The following is a 20,235-nucleotide window of genomic DNA, read 5'->3' as shown; positions in this document are numbered from 1 at the left end:
CAATTTAATGTAAAAATGCACATAAATCCCTTCACTGGGGGCCTGGTACCGAGCGAATGTTAAAAGTTCTTGTTTCCTTCATGGAGAGACAACCAAAAGATTTCCCAAAATGAAATCAGTGGTTCATTCTGGATATTGACAAATGGCACGATGTTCACTTTTATTTTCATCCTTATGCTCGTTCCAAATGGTTGGGATTTTTAGTGAGCAGGAATCCTCGTCGTCATAGAAAAAGAAAAATAAATAGAGGCAGGGCAGGAGAGAGGGGGAAAACAATGTTTGGGACACAGAAAACGTGCCTACATCCATTCCCCAGCCAGCCAGCTTCCTCCTGACTATCCTGCAAAATGGCGGAGGGTTTTAAGGAGGGGGTGCTCACCTTTGCATGTTACTCCTGGGCCCCGGAACCGCATCAGTCCATTGCTTGACAGAAAGCCTCCTTTGCAAGTGCAGTAGTAGCTGTCCAAAGTGTTGGTGCAGGTTGCATAAGCTGGGCACACGGTGGTATCGTCACATTCATTCACACCTGGGCAGCGCAGAAGGAAGGGTGTGGGTTAGAGCCCTGGGGCGGGCATCAGGGACAGCCAGCATGAAAGGGTGAAGGGGACTGTTGTGGGCTGACATGTACCCTCCCTCCCCCCCAAAAAATGTGCTGAAGCCCTAAATCCTGGTCACTGAGAATGTGACCTTATTTGGAGATAGGGTCTCTGAAAATGTAATTAAGACCCAAGAGAGCGTGAGATCCTATTGGAGCTGGGTGGTCTGTAATCTGATAGGATTGGTGTACTTACAAGAAGAGGAGAAGAGAGGCACAGACAGGCTCAGGGAAAACACGACGTGGCAACAGAGGCAGACACTGGAGTGATCCGCCTTCAAACTAAGCAATACCAAGGATTGCCAGCCACCCCAGAAGCTGGGAAAGAGGCACAGAACAAACTCTCCCTTAGAGCCTTCAGAGAAAGCATGGCTCCATGGACACCTTGATTCAGACTTCTGGCCCCCAGAATGGTGAGACAATAGATTTCTGTTGTTTTGAGCCCCCTGGTTTGTGGTAACCTGTTACAGTAGTCCTGAGAAACTACTCAGCATGTCAAGGACCTTGTAGACCCTAGACTCCTCCTGTTCCAAGTGTAGTTCCCGGGCAAGGAGCATCAACACTGCCTGGGAGTTTGATGGAAATGCAGCATCTCGGGCCCCTGCCCCAAAACTGATGAACCAGAACCTGCATTTTAGCAAGACCCCTGGGCCATCTGGGTGCACGTGAGAGTATGAGAAGCACCGGTGTTGACACTTGGCTACTCCATGTGTGGTCCTCGGACCAAGAGCAGCTGCCTCACCTACATCCTGGATCTGGAAAAAGAAGATGCTGATTCTGCAGGTCTAGGAAGGAGCCCGAGAGCTTGTACTTTTCACAAGCCCCTGAATGATGCTGATGCTGCTGGTCCTTGGACCAGCAGCACCAGGAGCATCAGGGCTCTAGACAGAAGTGTTTGAGAGTCAAAATTTCAGCCTTTGGAGCACAGAAGACCTGGGTAAAGCTCCAGCAGTGAACCTCCAAGCGCAGAATGGCAGCTTTTAGTAACACAACCATCCTGTTAAAGATTGCATTCCCAGGGTCTCCTGCAGCTCATGTGACTCAGTTCTGCCCATGGGCATGTGCGTGGAAGTGATATGTACATCATTTGGCCATGTTCTTGAGAAGAATAAACACGTTGGGGTGCCTTGGTGGCTCAGTCGGTTGAGGGTCCAACTTCAGCTCAGATCATGATCTTACAGCTCTGTGCTAACAGCTCAGAGCCTGGAGCCTGCTTCAGATTCTGTGTCTCCCTCTCTCTGCCCCTCCCCTGCTTGTGCTCTGCTTCTTTCTCTCTCTCTCTCTCGAAAATAAACGTAAAAAAAAAAGAATAAGCAGGCTGTCCCCTTCCCCTTGGGCAGGAACATGGGCAGAGTGGGCTGATCTGCCCTTAACCCTGAGGATGATGGTTTGGGAAACCACCACGCCAAGGAATGGAGAGGCAACAAGGTGGAATGATCTCCTAGACCAGGCAGCCTGGTCACTCTGTCCCATCTATAAGTTAGAGATCTACAAGAAGAATGAACTTCTAAGAGATAAATGTCTAAGTTGTTGTTTGGTTACTATGGAAGCAGTCAAAACTACACCCTAGCCAGTCCAGCTCTGGGACAACTGATTTCACCTCTCTGTACCTCAGTTTACCTGTTTAGCCCTCACCCTCACTTTCAGTGGGTCCCCAAGCCCTGTTGGTTCTCTATCCAAATAGCATCTGATACGCACCCACTTTTCTCCATCGCCACAGCTGTTCTCGGTACAGATCCTCCTCTGGTTTCTACATCCCTTTGTCCTCTGTTGTCCCCTGCAATCTCTTCTCCACATAGTAGTCACCTCTGAATGCAGATTTGATTATCTACCCCCACCTCTGCCTACAGTGCTCCCTGTTGCACTCAGAATTAAAATCCAAATCACTTAAACAGGACCCACAGAACCCCAGTGACCACACCCAACCACATCTTTAAACCACATGTTGTGTTACTCTCCATTTCTAGACTTCCCACCACAGGGCCTTTGCACATTCTATACCCTTTCCCTCTGCTTTGCCTGGCCAGCTCCTACTCATTCTTCATGTCTTGCTTAAGTGTCATTTCCCCCAAAAAAGCCTCCACTGTGCTCTGTGCTCCCACATAGCTTCTCGTGCTCCTTCTTTATGACACACGTCATAATTATAGTTGCTTATTTGTATGGTTAGTTTTCTAGTAGTCATTTCCCCCACCACACTGTGAGCTCCAGAACAACAAGCCAGAGGTGGAGGCAGGCTTCTAGGAGATTGTGAAGAAACTTATTCGATAGTGTCATTCCTGTGGTCAGCAGAATAATGGCCCCTCTAAAGATGACCACATCCCTTTTTTTTAATTTAATTTTTTTTAATATACATCCAAGTTAGTTAGCATCTAGTGCAACAATGATTTCAGGAGTAGATTCCTTAATGCCCTTTACCTATTTAACCCATATCCCCTCCCACAACCCCTCCAGCAACCCTCTGTTTGTTCTCCATATTTAAGTCTCTTATGTTTTGGCCCCCTCCCTGTTTTTACGTTATTCTTGCTTCCCTTCCCTTATGTTCATCTGCTTTGTATCTTTAAGTCCTCATGAGTGAAGTCCTATGATATTTGTCTTTCTCTGACTAATTTTGCTTAGCATAATACCCTCTAGTTCCATCCATATAGTTGCAAATGGCAAGATTTCATTCTTTTTGATTGCCGAGTAATACTCCATTGTGTATATATACCACATCTACTTTATCCATTCATCTGTCAATGGACATTTGGGCTCTTTCCGTAATTTGACTATTATTGATAGTGCTGCTATCAATATTGGGGTGCATGTGCCCTGACCACATCCTTTTTTTTTTTTTTTTTAATTTTTTTTTCAACGTTTTTTATTTATTTTTGGGACAGAGAGAGACAGAGCATGAACGGGGGAGGGGCAGAGAGAGAGGGAGACACAGGATCGGAAACAGGCTCCAGGCTCCGAGCCATCAGCCCAGAGCCTGACGCGGGGCTCGAACTCACGGACCGCGAGATCGTGACCTGGCTGAAGTCGGACGCTTAACCGACTGCGCCACCCAGGCGCCCCTACCTTTTTTTAAATGCTTATTGTCAGGATGTCCCTGGAACCACAGTGGAGGGCACGGCCATCTTGCCAGTGGAAAATTCCCAACAGAAAGCCCTGGGCAGCGCGCCAGAATGAATTGAAGGTCAACCAATCACCGAGTGACAGCACAACCTGGCGTGAAAAAGGCCCACCCGGACCTAAACCCGGAACTGTTGCAGCTTAAAAACCCTACCCCACCCCACCCGGGTGCGACTTCCCTTACTCCTCTCTCTCTCTCCCTGAGTCACGGAACCTCGCCCAAGACCTTAGTTCCCAAATAAAGCCTTTGACTGCTAAATTTTTTTAGCTTCTGACTCATATATTTACCCTGCCCTATGCCTGACCTTAACATTTATTTACTATTTTTAAGAGAGAGAGAGAAAGAGAGTGAGAGCAGAGGAAGGGTATAGAGAGAGGGAGACAGAGGATCTGAAGCAGGCTCGACACTGACAGCAGAGAGCCTGATGTGGGGCTCAAACTAATGAACCGTGACATCATGACCTAAGCTGAAGTTGGACATCCAACCAACTCACACAGTGGGTCACACAGGCGCCCTCAGAGATGACCACGTCTTAATCCCCAGAACCTATGCTATGTGGCAAGAGAGAACTAAGGATTCCAATGGAATTAGCTGATCCTGAGATGAAGAGGAAACTCTGGATTATCCAGATGGGGTCAATGTAATCACCAAGGTCCTTAAAACGGAAAGATGAAGCCAAGAGAGGCAAAGTGACACAATATGAGAAAGACTTGGCCAGTCATCGCCAGCTTTGAAGATGGAGGAAGAGGGACCCAAGCCAAGGAATCCAAGTGGCCTCCAGAAGCTGGAAAAGGCAAAAAGACACAGTCTCCTCTAGAACCCCCAGAATGGAACTCATCCCTGCTCACACCTTGATCTTAGCCAACTGGGACCCATTTTGGACTTCTGACCTTCCAGATCTGTAAGATAAAGTTTGTGGTAATTTGTCATAGCTGCCATAGGAAACTAATACAATTCCCATTATACAGATGTGGAAAACTGAGTCTCAGTGAGGTTAAGTAACTTGTTCAAGGACACACCGCTGGTGACTGGCATCCCTGGGCCTGTCAAAACCTGAAGTGAGTGATTTTCACTGCTGCCACCCAAGAAGAGGTAGATCTGGCTGGAAATGGAGTCAATGTTCAGGCAATTTCTACGGCCATTCTTTGAAAAAAAACCTTTGTAATTGGTTCTTTTAAATCCGTTTCCCTGATGGACTTTGAGCTCCTGGAAGGCAGGGATTTATGTCTGTCTCATTCACTGCCGTGTGCTGAGTGCCTACAACAGCGCCTGGCACACAGTCGGTGCTCAACAACGAAGAAAGTAACACTGGAACAAAGGCCAGGGGGAGGTGAGTAAGATACGTACGAAGGTGCTTAGGACAGAGGAAACCGCAAATGCATGAAGCACCCAGGGGCAGGACCACAGCTGGTGATTTTGTGGAATTACAGGGAGGTCCGTGTGGTTGGAGCAGACAGGGGGAAAGGGGAGGCGTGGACACGGCCAGGTCGGCTAAGATGGGCTAGACGACTGTCACACCCCAGCTTTCTATCAGAGAGCGACGGGAGCCATGGCGGAGTCTGAGCACAGACAGCACGTGGCACGACTGAGGTTTTAACAGGATCCTCTGGTCGGAAGATGAACGGTAGAGGGGCAGAGGCAGGATGGCCAGGGAGGAGTCACCGCGCCTGTCCAGGTGAGCGAGGGTGGTGGGTGCAACCCGGCTGAGAGCAGAAGCAGCATGAGATTTGGGGTTTGCTCAGAGGTGATGTCAGCAGGACTTGCCAGTGCGTTGGATGCAGGATGTGAAAGAGAGGAGTGGAAGGTAATGCCAACACCGATTGATCTGTAGGGTGGGGAAACGCTTTGTAAAGGGCCCCCCCCAACTTCGAGCGATGGTTCAGTCAGGCTCTTCGCTTCCTGCAACGTGCCTTGTTTACGCCCCTTCCCTGCACGGCCCCTCAATTGTATCTCTTTTCTTACTAACAGCTTCCTCTTTCATCTGTAGAGGCAGCATTGTCCTTTGCAGACTTCCGGCGCATTACCACTTGCGGTCTCTCATCTGAACTTCCCATTACCCTCTTCCTCTGGCTCAATTGCTCACAACGCAAACCCGCCCTAAACCAGAATCACAGCCCAGGTGACTGGGCATCTGGCAGCCTCCCCAGCTCATCTCCTGCCTTGTCCCGTCAGCCGTGCTCACCTTTGCTCAGCTTCCCAAATGCTCTCCGGGCTCGGGACTTGTGCACATCACCCCGAAGGTTGTGGGACTTGCCAGCCTCCCTAGTCGCGTGAACCAATTCCTTCCTTATAATGGATCTTTACCTATCTGCATCCATCGTATTGTTTCTGCTTCTCTGGACAACTCTGACAAATGCAAGCCACCTGCTGTATGTCAGGCACTATTCTAGGCATTATGTATTAAGCCTTTGTGTGGGACAAGACGCACAAAATTCCTCACCTGCCACTGAGCTGATCATCTGGAGAGGTGAGGGCAAGGGATACGATGTCAAAACTAGGGTAGTCACTGAGAAGATGACACATGAGCTGAAAATAGAGAAGGGAGGGAGGGAACCATGTGTTTATGTAGGGCAAGAACATCCCAAACAGAGGGCACAGCTCATGCAAAGGTCCTGGGGCAGGACTGGGCCTGGGGTATTGGAGGAACAGTCAGGAGGTGTGTATGGCTGGAGGGGAGCGAGTGAGGGGGAGTGAGGGATGAGGGCAGGGCAGGGTGGGAACGAGGCAGGTCCTACAGTGACTTGGGGGCCTCAGGGAGGACTTGGGCTTTTATCCCAGGGAGGTGGGAGCCCTGGAAGGCTGTGGGCAGAGGAGGGCAGGACCTGACTCGGGTCCTCTGCTGGCCTCTGCAAAGCCAAGAAGCCAGGAGACCAGAGAAGAGGCCCCTCCAAAAATCTACCTGAGACAGATACGTGCTCCTCAGTCATGAACACAACAACTTAACAGACGATCACTTAATCGACCCAAGCGTGAAATGAGACTCCAAGCAGCAAAAAGACTTTCAAAAATATAACTAGAGCTTTCGTTTCCTTGGTGCCTCCCGAGCACCAGGCCCCTTCCGTGCATTTTCTGCAGACCCCACGATACTCCTTCCAGGTAGGGGAACTTTCCTGCTGTTAGCGCTCAAAGTCCAGAGTCCCAGGAACCCCCTTCCTGGTCTGAGGCAAGCCAGGACAGTTGGTCGCCCTACCTGAAGGTACACATTAGGACTCCATTCTACAGATGTGCAAACTGATGCCCAAGAGAATTTGTGTAGCCTCCCCTGGGTCACAGAAGGCAAAAAAAGAATAAGCAGAACAAATTGAAAGAAGTTTGACAGTGTGTCCAGGGATCCTGGTCGTTGCCCTGACTGTGCCTCTGCTCACTGTCTACCAGCTTTGGCCCAGCCAGTCAGAACCAGATAATTCGTGTTTCCCTGAGAAGAGGGAGGGCTACATAGTTCAGCACCTGCTATGTTCCAGGTACCAATTAACACTCATCGAAACCCAGTCGTATTCACGCCCCCCCCCAGCCCCGTTTTCATGGAAACTGAAGTCTCAGGGGATTTACTGCGATACCCGAGTGCCGGAACCAAGACTCGATCCCAGGAAATGTGACCCCAGAGCCTACCTCTTAACGATCGCGCATGGAGCTGAACCCTCACAACCATCCCATTACATTGGGTGAGGGTCGTCGCCATACCCATTCATCAGATGACAAAACAGACCTGGCGGTGCTTGCCCAAGGTCTAATTGCCTTCCGTCTGGGGGAGTCTCTTACAACACGCATGCCCTGCCACCCAGCCTGCAGGCAGAGGAACGAGAAGCCATCGGCTCCCTTTGAAAGTGGCCGTGAGCCAGCCAGTGTCTGTATTTCTGTGAATGACAGTGATTCAGAGGCAAGTTACAAAAGCAGCAGTAGGTACGTGAAGGGGAAAACCCAGTCTCTTCCCGGGCATTCACCTACATCAGCGCGTGACTTCTTCCTATCTTGCCAGGTCAGGAGGGGGTAGGACAGTGGCCACTCTTGGAACCCCCCCATCTGCGTTACTGGGTTGGCATACCTATCCCCCAGCTGTTTCACTGGCTCGGAGGCAATGACTGGCAGACAGATGCTGGAGTGTGACAGCAAGCCTCCCCTGTGCCTCTGAGCAGGTGACCCTCTGGGGTGCACTTCACCCTGCAGGGCTGCCTGTGGGAGCAGGCTGTGGCCGAGGCACTCCCAAAACACCTTCCGTGTGGCTCTGTCTCTGCTCTGTCCTGCTTCCCTCGCTGCCCTGCAAGTGTCTCCAGACAGCCCTCCCTCAAGAAATCACTCACACAAGAATCCTCTCATCAGGCTCTGCTTCTACACACACTGGCCAAAAGAGACGGCAACCCTAATTTTGGTACATTTTTGTTTTGTTTACATCTTTTTCTAAGAAGGCAATAATTGCTTGCAAAGGAAAACCTTGGGGCGCCTGGGTGGCTCAGTCAGTTAAGCGTCCAACCTCGGCTCAGGTCATGATCATCTCACGGTTCATGGGGACAATGCTGTTGTATGATTACTTGCTTTTTCGCTTAGGGTAGGTCTCGCAAACCAAGAGAAGCAAGATTTGTCACGTACGGGAGCTGGGTGATGGGTACGTGGGGGTTTGTTTTACTATTTCCCCTACCTTTGAAGCTTTAAATGTTTCTATAATAAAAATTGGGAGAAGAATATGTTGGGGGCAACTTTCCAAGTCAGTCCATACAGACCCGACTCATGCTTTTAAACAGCTGTGTATTTTGCACTGTGTCCATGGGCTGTAACTGCGCCACAGGTGGCTTGGTGGCTAAACATCAAGCAGAGGCTCCACACTCTCCTTTCCAAGGTACGGAACTGTCACTGCAGTGACAGCGGCCCAACCACCAACTACATTTCCCAGCTCACCTCGTGTCCAGGCATCGTCATATGACCGTGAACAAATATAGTATGCATCATTGCCAGAGCTGGGTTTTTATAAAGTGGGTGTGCATTTCCATTGTTCCTTTTTGCTCCTTCCACAGTCTGCAAAAGACTCTAAGACCTTAGCGTGGCTGAGCCACAAGGCAGAAGGAGTCTGGGTCTCTGAATTACAGCTTGGAGGAAAGCCACCCACTGACCAGAAATATTTGCACTGGATTCTTTAAAAAAATTTTTTTTATGTTTATTTATTTTTGAAGGAGAGAGAGACAGAGCATGAGCAGGGGAGGGGCAGGGAGAGGGAGACACAGAATCCGAAGCAGGTTCCAGGCTCTGAGCTGTCAGCACAGAGCCTGACGCAGGGCTCGAACCCACGAACCATGAGATCATGACCTGAGCCAGAGTCGGAGGCTTAATCCACTGAGGCACCCAGGTGCCCCATATTGGATTCTTAAACAAACAAAAATTAAATTTCTTTGTATTAAGCCACGGACAGTTTTGGGTTTGTTACAGTAGCTAGGGTTACTCTAACAAACACAACATTGTATCCAACTAGTCCCCTTGTGTAAACATTGTTTATTCCAAGTTGTTACCAGAAGAGCATAAGTGCACATCCCAGAGTCTATGGTGAGGTATCTCTGTACGTTGTATGAATATCTCTTTGGAATAAATTTCTGGATTAGGAACTGCTGTGTCAAAGTGTATATGCATTTAAAGTTTTTTAATGTTTATTTTTGAGAGAGACAGAGACAGAGAGAGAGAGAGAGAGAGAGAGAGAGACAGAGACAGAGAGAATGTGAGTGAGTGAGGGGCAGAGAGAGAGGGAGACACAGAATCTGAAGCAGACTCCAGGCTCTGAGCTGCCAGCACGGAGCCCGATGTGGAGCTCGAACTCCCAAACCGTGAGATCATGACCTGAGCCAAAGTCAGACGTTTAACCAACTGAGCCACCCAGGCACCCCAAAGTGTATATGCATTTTTATAATGTTTTATCAAGTATGATAGGAGAAAAGCACAAATATCATAAGTGTGTGCTCTGATGAACTATCGCAAAGTTAACATCCCTGTGTTTATGCATTTTTAATCTCAATAGTGCCTAGTTTTCTCAAATATTAGGCCTTTTGAATTCCCACTTACAAATTCCTTGTACATGCCTCGACTATAACATCTCTCACATTCTCTATGTGGGGCACACATTCATTCTGTTATTTATCTACCCAACTTGCCTGCACTGTATCGAGCCTGGGCTAGGTCCCCAAGCTGTGGAGATTAATACAATGACTTCCTCACTAGCCAAGGGCTTTCTGCAATCAATAATAATGATGATTTTTTTTTTAATTAATGTGACCCTTTTGGAAATATATTTCCACTTACACGGATGTGAACCCACTCCCCCAACACATTCTGCCAAAGGATTTCATCTTGTTCAGGAAAAAGTTAAGGTGTCTTAGCAGCAGACACACAATGAAAGCAAAACAGTAACGTTCAGGTTTTAATTACCAAACTGGATGTTCGGGTTCCCCACAAGACGATAGTCTTGAAAGAAAACCATATAAGATGAACGAGTTTGGGGATCTCCTATGTGGTATGGTGACTCTAGGTAACAATACTGTATTACAGGGGCACCTGGGTGATTCCGTCAGTTAAGCAAGTGTCCAGCTTCAGCTCAGATGTGGGTTCGTGAGTCTGAGTCCGAGCCCCGTATCCATCTCTCTGCTGACAGCACAGAGCCCACCTTGGATCCTCTCTCTCTGCCCCTCCCCTGCTCACACACACACGTGTCCACACTCTCCCAAAAATAAATGAGCATTTAAAAACAAAACAATACCAACAATGCCTGGTTAGCTGCTACGAGTACGTCTTAAATACCTTCACACAAAAAGGAATGGTAATTATGTGAGGTGCAAAGATGTTAGTGGATACTATGGCGGTAATCACTTCTCAATATATGTGGTTATCAAGCCAACACATGTGCACCTTAAACTCGCACAGATTGCTATATGTCGATCATAACTCAATAAAAATATTTGGCAGTAGTCGGGTTTGGAGGGCTGGGAGGTAGTGTTTTCATTAAGCCGTGGTGTAAGGCAAATACCTATCACAAGGGAAGAGAAAAAACTATGGGAAGCTCATAAAGAGAGGAGATGAGAAGGACCCACCAGGAGCCCTTCTCCTCTTGCCACCTCACCTCAGAAGATTCTACATAGGAATGGGTGGATTTAGGACTATCCAGGCTAGGGGCTGACTTCTCCCAACAAGAGCTGGGTGGAGTTTCCCAGTCTAGAAGAGAAGCTTGCTTTCTGTGGCTGTCACATCCAACAAGGCATGAGAGCCAAAGATTAGAAGCTGCAGAGGGAAGTAGGTGGTAGGTTGTTCTAAGGAAAATCTTCTTGTGTCCTGTAGCCTGAACACAGGAGGCAGAAGCTCTTGCACGGACCCCTGGGGAATGCAAAGCTGTTGAGAGGGCTACTAGGCAAGCAAGATGGGGCCATCCTCTACCAGTAGACCAAACACCCCGTCCAGAGTCCACCCTTGACAGCCACAAGATCCTACAAGTTGCCCCTATACCAACACCCAGCTGCCATGTTGGGAGGACCAAGAGAAGGGTAGGACATTTGCAAGATTAGCTATTTGTACAACATAGATGGAGTTTCCCAAATAAGGTGGAACCAGGAAACTGAGACACTGAGAACACTACGAACTGGCAATATTTGTCCTCTCCATCCAGCAGGAGCTTCGGTGGAAGAAGGGGAGACTTAACACATTTTAAAAATGCATTCTCAGGGCGCCTGGGTGGCTCAGTCTGTTGAGCGTCTGACTTCGGTTCAGGTCATGATCTCGCAGTTCATGGGTTCAAGCCCCGCATGGGGCTCTGTGCTGACAGCTTGGAGCCTGGAACCTGCTCCAGATTCTGTGTCTCCCTCTCTCTCTGCCCCTCCCTCGCTCATGCTCTGTCTCTCTTTCTCTCTCAAAAATAAATAAACATTCAAAAAATTATTTAAAAAATGCATTCCCACCACACCACCATTTATGAAGCTCTTCTCACACGTACCAGGTGGTTAACTGAGCTTCACTTAATTTAAAGCTTAAAAGTGATTTAAGCTTCACTTTTGATTTAAGCTTCACAATATCCCTGTAGACGGGAACCCTTGCTATCTGTATTTCACAGCTGAGGAACATGACAATCAGAGAGGTTTTGTGTGTTATCTGAAGTCACACAGTGAATGCATGGCCACATAGGTAAGAGCCTAGAGCAGGATCCAGGAGACCTGGGTATTATTTACCTGTTTCTCTGCCACTAAGTAGCTCCCAGCAAGTGTTAGCTGCAGCTCAAACTCCTGAGACAGAAGGTTCTCCTCCCCAGAAAACACCCCCCCACACATTGAACATATGGATTCTCTTCGACCAACTCACCAATTGTCGCGGATTTTGTTGAGAGAATACACGAGCTGTATAAACCACAACACCCTATAAACAAAGAAAAGAAGAATACCATGAACCATCAAGAAGCAATGTAGGCTCAACCTGAAAAAGTACTACAGGTTTGATGAGCCTAGATGAGAGATCCACCTGCGTGACAAACATACAATATTTCATATAACGTTCACAGAAGCAATTCCTGCTTTTTTGCACTTTATGGTTTTTATTTTGTTTGTATTGTCTTAATTTTCTTTTCTTTTTTAAAAAAATTTTACATTTATTTATTTTTGAGAGACAGAGCACAAGCGGGGGAGGGACAGAGAGAGAGGAAGACACATAATCTGAAGCAGGCTCCAGGCTCTGAGCTGTCAGCACAGAGCCAGACGCAGGGCTCGAACTCACAGACCGTGAGATCTTGACCTGAGCCGAAGTCGGAAGCTCAACTGACTGAGCCACCCAGGCACCCCTGAATTTACTTATCAATGACAAAAAAAGTTCCAGCTGATTTTCAAAAACATACACTAAGATATGTATTCTCAAACAAAAAAAATGACATCTCTTCCCACCCACCCCCACGCCCGCCAAGTAGGCAAAACTTAGTTCTTGGGGAGAGATGGGGAAAAAATCTTATTTTTTTGGCATAAGACATATATAGAAATGATACATATAATACATAAATATATGTACAGTATATCTATAGCATTAAAATGGCATGGGTGGTCAGGTGGTTAGTTTTTTAAAAATTACCTGGAGGCACCTGGATAGCTCAGTCAGTTGAATGTCCGACTCTCGATTTCAGCTCAGGTCATGATCTCAAGGGTTGTGAGTTTGAGCCCTGTGTCGGGCTCTGTGCTGACAGTGTAGAGCCTGCTTAGGATTCTCTCTCTCTGCCCCTCCCCTGTGCTCTCTCTCTCTCAAAAATAAATAAACTTAAAAAAATTAGCTAAAAGGCAGTGCAGCCTCACAGCACTTAGCTCTTTTCCAACATTACAACCCCCACGACCATCACTCTCTCAACCCACTACCACTAACAGGGCCGACAGGCCAAAGCAACAACTTGGCATTCCTGCATTTGGGGCCCACGAGTTACCTGCTCCTTCTAATGAAGCCTGTCAGTCAACAGGTCCCACAGCCCCCAAATTCCAACATTCCCGTTCGTTATCACCAGTAGAAATTCTCTTGCTTGTTAATTATTTTAGAGGCAACAGAGCATCATTTTTCAGCATGCAAACTCTGGAGTTAAAATACTTGGGCTTAACAATCTGGCTTCACCAGTTACTGACTGCATGGCCTTAAGAAAGTTGTTTAGTCTCTTTGGGCCTGAGTTTTCTCTTCCGCAAATAGATGCACTGGACCCCAGCTGAGGAAGCCCACACCTGTTGCTCAAAACACTGTCCCGCATTCATAGATTTGAACCAGTGACCAACACTTGAAAGACAGGAAAACAAACAAACAAACACAACAGAGACAATAAACAAGACCAATATGAACTGACGCCTGAAGAAAGGGAAATAAGAGACAGGAAGGCTCCACCTCATGGCTCAGGGCTCAGCACAAAAATCACCCCCTCTGAGAGGCCTTCCCTGACTTCCCCCTTCAACATAACCCCCAGTCACTCTCTTCTTGCATAGCACTATCACTGCCTGAAATGCTTTTGTGTAGTTATTATTTGGGACAGCATAGCATAGTGATAAGGGATAAAGTGTAGTACTTATTAGCTAAGTAGTCCTGGGAAAGTCATGTAATCTCTTTTACCTCAGTTTCCTCCTTTGTAAAATGGGGCTATTAGGGACCCAATATTGGAGGAGTTTGGTGAAGACATTTGATGAGCTTACAACGGTGCTAGGCGGGTGGTTGCTGTTACTGTAAGTAGCTTCTTTTCTGCCTGCCCTTCCTACTATGATATCAGACTCACGACTGCAAGAAATACATGCCAAATGAATGACTATAAAGAAAGTCTACCTGGAGAGAGGGAATTTCCTATGCTGAGTGATTTTTTTCCTACAAAGAAGGTGCTGATAGTGTTCAGCCTAGAATTGGGGTCTCTGGCTGGTTGCCCCGTGGCCTTCCCTTTCCCCTGGTTCTATTTCCAATGCAGGCTTCCCCCAGCCCTCCCACCACCATTCAGCCCCACACTCACCCCAGAAGAGGAGCAAGCTGAAGCTCCACATGGTCCCGTGTTTCTGTCATTAAAGAAGAGAACCTTGCCTTCGTTCTCTGCGTTTTCAGTAACAGAGGGTATGGGGAGAGGGGAGGGGTGGAGCCAGAATTGCTCAACACTGCCAGAGCAAGACAGCCCTTTTTGCTGAATTGCTGCTAGATGAGGACAGTGTGGCAACCCCCTAATTTTCTTTCCGCCACAGTGAAGAGAAGTTATACTAGCTGGTGTATAGTATATACACCTTCTCTCTCCTTCCCCCCAACTCTTGCTTTTCCTTCCCCACCAGCGCCTACCTCTCAGCCTTCTTCCACTGCACCTATAAGTGAGCTACCACCACCTGTCCCCAGGGAAGCGAAGCCCAGACTCAAAGATCTCTTCCCAGCAGGCCCCACGCAGACAGCCATCACGGGCATCGTGGACCAGGTGCCACTCTAGACACATCGCCAACGAAATTCACTTTCATCCTCACGTCCACATCATCGAGCAGAGATTCTGACCCCCCAGCCATTTTACAACAACAACAAAAATTAAAATTAAAAAGGAAAGCGAGGCATGGAGAAGCATTGCGACTTGTCCAAGGTTACTTAGAGTCAAGATTTGAATCCAGGATCCTCTGGCTCCAAGCCCTAGCTCTCGAACCACTCCATATGCCTCTAGCTCTCCTACATTTTACCCCAGCACAGCAGCACCCCCACCCCATTCCCAGCCCTAACACACCTGCGTGCACGAGCTCACACACTCAGAGGGCTGATAATGCCTCAGCCAGGGTCCCCAGAAGCAGATGCTGAGACTGGGATTCTAGTGAAAGTAGTTTATCAGGGAGGTGACCCGAGGAAATGCCAGCTGGGGAGGGGAGCTGGGAGATGGGGACAGGAAAGTGTCCCCAGTGGCCGTGCATTCTAGCAAGTTGCACAGTGAGAAACTGAGCTTGATTCCACAAGGACCTCTGAAACGCAGCCCAGAGCAGTCTTCAGTTACCCCAACTGAGAGGCAAGGGAGCTGGGGTATTTATCCACTGGCTACTGCCAGGCACAGATTGAGGCTGGTGTCTACCCACAACACCTTGGGCCTGGCCTCCAAACACACAGAATGGGCATAACCCGAGTGCAACCCTGTGGACTGACAAATGTGAGTCTTGTGTGCCCTGAGGGGCTCAGGGTCATGGGTGTGGGTAGGCACCAAAAGCACTTACCACAGGCTAAAAATGAGGCACAAAATCCAACCCCAAGTTCCTGGGAAGAAAAGTCCCCACGTGCTTCTGCATTCTCCCTTTTGCTCCACACACTGCAAAATACCCACCTTGGAGTTATGATCACTGAAGAAGATACATCAGTGGCCCCCTGTGTGTGCATCAGGGGGCCCTGCCCAGCGAGGCTGCACTTAGGAGCAGCACAGAAACACAGCAAATGCCACCAAGTAAGAGGAAAACAACCGCTGTGTCTGTCACGGATAAGCGCTGGAGGACAAGCAGACTCTAGAACCAGATCCCCAGGAGTCCGAATCCCATCTCCCCTGCATGCTAGTCATGTTCTTAATCTCTCTGTGCCTCAACATTCCCGTGTGTAAAATGGGCCCAACGATAATAGGCTCCACTTCGTGGTGCTGATGTGTATCTGAGGAGTGGGCACTCCTGACATGTCCAGAACAAATCCTGGCATGTGGGAAAAACTCCCAGTGTTGGTTGTGATAGAGAATCAGACCTAGGATCAAATCCTGACTCCAGTGTGTTCTCAAAGTGCCCTTGGCAAGTGGCTTGCCTCTCTGGGTCTCAGGTTTTTCGTGTGGAGAACGAGGGTGACGAGAGGCCATGTCCCAAAGGATCGCTGTGGGGGGCATGCCGTAACGTAGGGTAATACTACCAGCTGGGAACAATTTCCAGGACTTGCACGTTCTTCTGTAATCCTTGTCCGGTGCATCCAGAGTGTGGACACTAGAGTCAGACAGACAAATGCAGTGGCTTTACCTTACATTCACAAATCCTTGCGCACTCTTCCCTTCAAGAGGGAGCGCTCTCCTTGGGCGTGCGCTGAATTTAGTCAACAGGAAAAACAGCATGTGACTCTGGCATCTGAGGCATCTGAGGTGAGAGGGTCACTGTGGCTTCCTGCTCGCTCTCTCCTGGGATCATTCCCCAAGGGGAAGCCAGTCGCCGTGTGGTGAGGACACCCCACAGCACTGTGGAGAAGCTCACAGGAGGAGGAAATGAGGTTTGTGGCCAACGGCTTGACTGTGACCTCATGGGGGGGACCCTGATCCAGAACCACCCAGATGAGCCACCTCCAGATTCCCTGAGCCTCAGAAACTATAAGAAAATACAACCTTATTCTCTAAAACTTCCAATTTTGGAGGGGGGGGGGTGGCCATGCAGCAAGAGACAACTGGTCTACCTAGAAGCAATTTTCTCCATCAGCAAAATAAGGACAATACCAATTTCCCAGGGTTTGAGGTTTAATGTAATAAAATCACAAACTCCTGCTTGGCACAGATTAAATGCTCAGTAAAACTCTCTATTGTTACCATTATTATTCTCTTGCTATACTAGATTGTTGTGGCTGCTCATACGAGCACTAATACCAGCAAATGTCTGAACAGGAGAAGTCAGCAAAGATCATTTCATGCAAAGCTTTCTAATGTGGGTGAGTTTGGACTTGATCCTCAGGGCGTCAGAAGGAATTTCAGCAAGGTAGTGAAGGGCAGACTGGGGTTTTGCAACAGCCATGCCCTGGACCCAGGCAGGAGCGCCCTCCCCTGGGAAGGCTGGGGCTGCATCCCGGAGAGAGAAAAGTGAGGTGGTCTGGTCTAGGGCAGGGGCTGTGGAGACAGAGAGGAATTAAAGAAGCAGGAACAGCAGAACAGGGGAAATGTCTAGTAATCGGGGGAGTCTGAAAAAGGAATAGTTGACATTGAGAATGAGGATGGGCAGGGATGAGGCCATGTGACTTCCCTGCCCCGCCCCCATCCCCACCATAGCAAAGCACCACAAACAGCCGTTCGAAATGACACAGATAAATTACATTACAGGTCTGGAAGCCAGAGTCCCAAGGGAGTCTTAGGGGACTGAAATCAAGATGTCACCAGAGCTGCATATGGCTTCTGGAGGAAGTCCATTCCTTCTCCTTTCCAGCTTCTGGAGTTTGCCCACATTCCTTGGCTCATGGTCCCTTCCTCTGTCTTCACAGCCAGCAGTATGACATCTTCCAGCCTCCCTCCCTCTCTCCCTCAAACTCCCTCTTTCATTCTCTGACACTCCTGCCTCCCTCTTAAAAGGACCCTTGTGATTACATTATACCCACTCAGACGATCCAGAATAATTTCCCCCATCTCAAGATCCTCAATCCCAACTGCAAAGCCCAACTGTGTAAGGTCACTGATTCATAGTGGACAAATTGGCAGGCAGGGAGGAGATGGTGGGGGAGCTTCATTATTCTACCAACAGATGGGGTCTGGGATCCTGGTCAGGGACAGAAGAACAAAGGATGCTTTATTAAACCCCAAACAGTTGACCGAGGCTATAAAATCTGCACTTCAGAGATCCTACAGGTCTGGGGACAGCCATAGAGGGAGAAGAGGAAGGATGGGGTAGAGGAAATACAGTTTCTAGCCACATGACTTGTGTAAGCCTGACCCCATAGGTCTTTCCCAGCAAAGGGGAAAAGAAGGGACATTCAAGACTGAAGAAATCAGCCTGGTGATGCCCAGAGGCATCACTCCTGCTAACACTGAATGTGTTACCTTCTGGATGTGGTGGGGCTACTCTAGGATAGCCCCACCCAACTTGTCCTTGTTCCTCCTATAGTCTAAATCCTCCCAGGGCTCCCTATGATCTTCAGGATGAACTCCAAGCTCACTAATATGGCACCCAAGACCCTACCTAGTCCTACACTGGTATCCCCCACTGGCCTCATTTCTCCCTTTCCCTCCAAAACCTAGTCATCCTAGACCAACTAAAGCCCTCATAGTGGACGCTGTTGATGCTCTAAAACCTCCCTTTAGTAGCTGAAACACCCATCCCCCAGCTGCTGTGAGCATTGCCTGTTAACAGCTCACTGCTTCCCCTTCCCCGGTGTCTGCCCAAAGCCTCAGAGGCAGCCCAGCTGGTCAACAGAGTTGCAAAAGCCCAGCCCCATGGTGAGATCAACACAGGGCATTCCTTAGGCTCCAGATTCCCCATGGGATCAGGCTGAGGTTAGATTCCAGCTGAGACCACCTCCTTATAATGAGGCAAAAAAAAAAAAAAAAAAAAAAAAGGCAAGAGAAATGTAGCCTAAATTAAATGTCCTTAAAGCTCGTCAGCCCGCACCTGAAACATGTAGCGTGGGACCTTCCTAGAGGAACTCATGGCTGCCTTACTGCCTTCATGTTTTTATTAAAGACTAAAATAAGCTTATCTCAGCAGCGAGGTCCCAGAAGCCTTGCTTCCAAATTCCTTAGAGACTTAAGCTATCCTTAAGCCCCACTAACTTAAAAGTGTATATAATCAGTCACCCCTCACAACCCCAGTACTGCTCTTTCTGCCCGCAGGTCCTGTCCCCGTGCTATGATTAAATCACCTTTTTGCTCCAAAAATGTCTCAAGAATTCTTCCTTAGCCATTTGTTCACATGCCCCGCTTCATAATTTTATCATTTTGGTGCCCTTACCTGGGGCTGAGAGTCTTTGCATCTGGACTCTGAGCCTCATGCAAACTTGGTGAGTATGTTCTCTTCTCCTCCTTTACTCTCATCTCAGGGGCCTTTCGAGGAGTATGGTCTTCTTAGAACACTTTCATGCCATGCCAACTGCTCGGGCTGCAAGCCTCTAGCCCGTGGCTACTCTATGGGGAGGAGAAAAGGCAGGAAGTTAGTACCCTGGCCAGAATGGTAATAAGATCCAGAAACCTGATGCCCTCTCTTTATTCCTGTCCTTGTACAAAGTTGTCTGTCTTGGGCACAGGACAGCCACCTAAGTCCCCAGGACGGCTGCCAAGCCTAAGACTCCCATGGGAGGTTTCCTCCTCATTGGTCTAATGCGATCCCCTCCACATCTCTGGTCCAGCTGCTTCTGGCCGTGAGACCTCTGCTCAGAGCCGGGGGAAACCAGCACCTGATTGAATTAGAACCCACCTCCTAGGGAAATCAGCTGTAAGGACTGCACGTGTCGGAACATTGCTTAGACCATGACGGATTTCTATCTTTACTCTTTTTCATTAGTGTCCCCTGACTGACTACGGAAGTTCTCTCTCCTGCAGGAAACAGAATAAACAGATCCATCCCTGAATTGCCCTAAATCAGGACCCCAATCTAGGGGCCTCGTGTAGAAGTGTGTTTGGCCACTAGTCAGGCTGATAAACTCCCTCCTGATATATTGGATGATTATCTAAACAGGCCTCCTCCTTAAGGAGCCCCTCCCCCTGCCCCCAGGTCACAGGAGTCTTCCTTCTGTTTCGCCCTAATACACTTGGTACCTGTGCTGCCCTTAACCTTGTTTTTCGGTTCCACTCTTCAGCTCTGTCAGAACACCATCCTGGGTTTTAAAAACAAACAAACAAACAAACAAACAAACAAACAAAACAACGGTTACACTTGCTCAGCTCTTTCCCTCCTACCAGGCTACCCTCCCTCACCTCCGCTAAACGTCCTCCCCAGCAAACCCCCCATGCCTGAGAGTCCTCATGGGAGGGCCCAAGCTCCCAGACTCCAAACAAGGGCCAACTATGTGAACATTTTTCTGAACAGGCGCGTTAGAAAATGGAGGAGGGTCAGTAATATCTCCTCCAGACCGAGAAGTCACTTTAAGACCGAAAAGCAAAGCAAGCCACTGCGTAGAGCCGACAGAGTTGTGTTCAGGGTGTCTTACGGACAGGGGGATCGGGTGGGCGACCCCCGCATCCTCCGCAGCTACTCTCTGCCCAGTCCTGACGTAATCCCCAGCTTTTATGGAGCAAGGGGCATGGTGGTGAGGTCACGGGGTCGTTACCTAAAGTGGGGCCTTCTGTGCATCACTTTAGGGAAGATCAGAGCACCCACAGGCCTAGGATTCGCAACCCCCAGCGAGGTCATTGCACCTG

At 48.6% G+C, this 20,235-nt stretch overlaps 1 protein-coding gene across 6 annotated transcripts in view; it reads right to left on the bottom strand.

The window, feature by feature from the left end:
• Positions 1–19,692, bottom strand: part of ADGRE1 (adhesion G protein-coupled receptor E1) — a 71,521-nt gene extending 51,829 nt beyond the window's left edge. Inside the window, exons 1-5 of one of the 6 annotated variants that reach the window (XM_049639765.1) lie at positions 19,633–19,692; positions 18,830–19,002; positions 12,024–12,077; positions 6,148–6,233; positions 380–526 (exon numbers count right to left, since the gene is read on the bottom strand). In XM_049639765.1, the coding sequence (XP_049495722.1) occupies positions 380–526; positions 6,148–6,233; positions 12,024–12,077; positions 18,830–18,912 (370 nt within the window). In that variant the 5' untranslated portion in view covers positions 18,913–19,002; positions 19,633–19,692. Of the gene's footprint in view, positions 1–379; positions 527–6,147; positions 6,234–12,023; positions 12,078–12,776; positions 14,106–14,169; positions 14,398–18,829; positions 19,003–19,632 lie in introns of those variants that run through there. The other 5 variants (XM_049639769.1, XM_049639766.1, XM_049639770.1 and 2 more) reach the window with 5 other exon arrangements.
• Between the last annotated feature and the right edge of the window lie 543 nt (positions 19,693–20,235).

This window comes from Panthera uncia, chromosome A2 (genome assembly GCF_023721935.1).
Source record: "Panthera uncia isolate 11264 chromosome A2, Puncia_PCG_1.0, whole genome shotgun sequence".
Classification (NCBI taxonomy): Eukaryota; Metazoa; Chordata; class Mammalia; order Carnivora; family Felidae; genus Panthera; species Panthera uncia.
The sequence above is the reverse complement of the archived record's forward strand: the minus strand, read 5'-3'. Positions and strand labels throughout refer to the sequence as shown.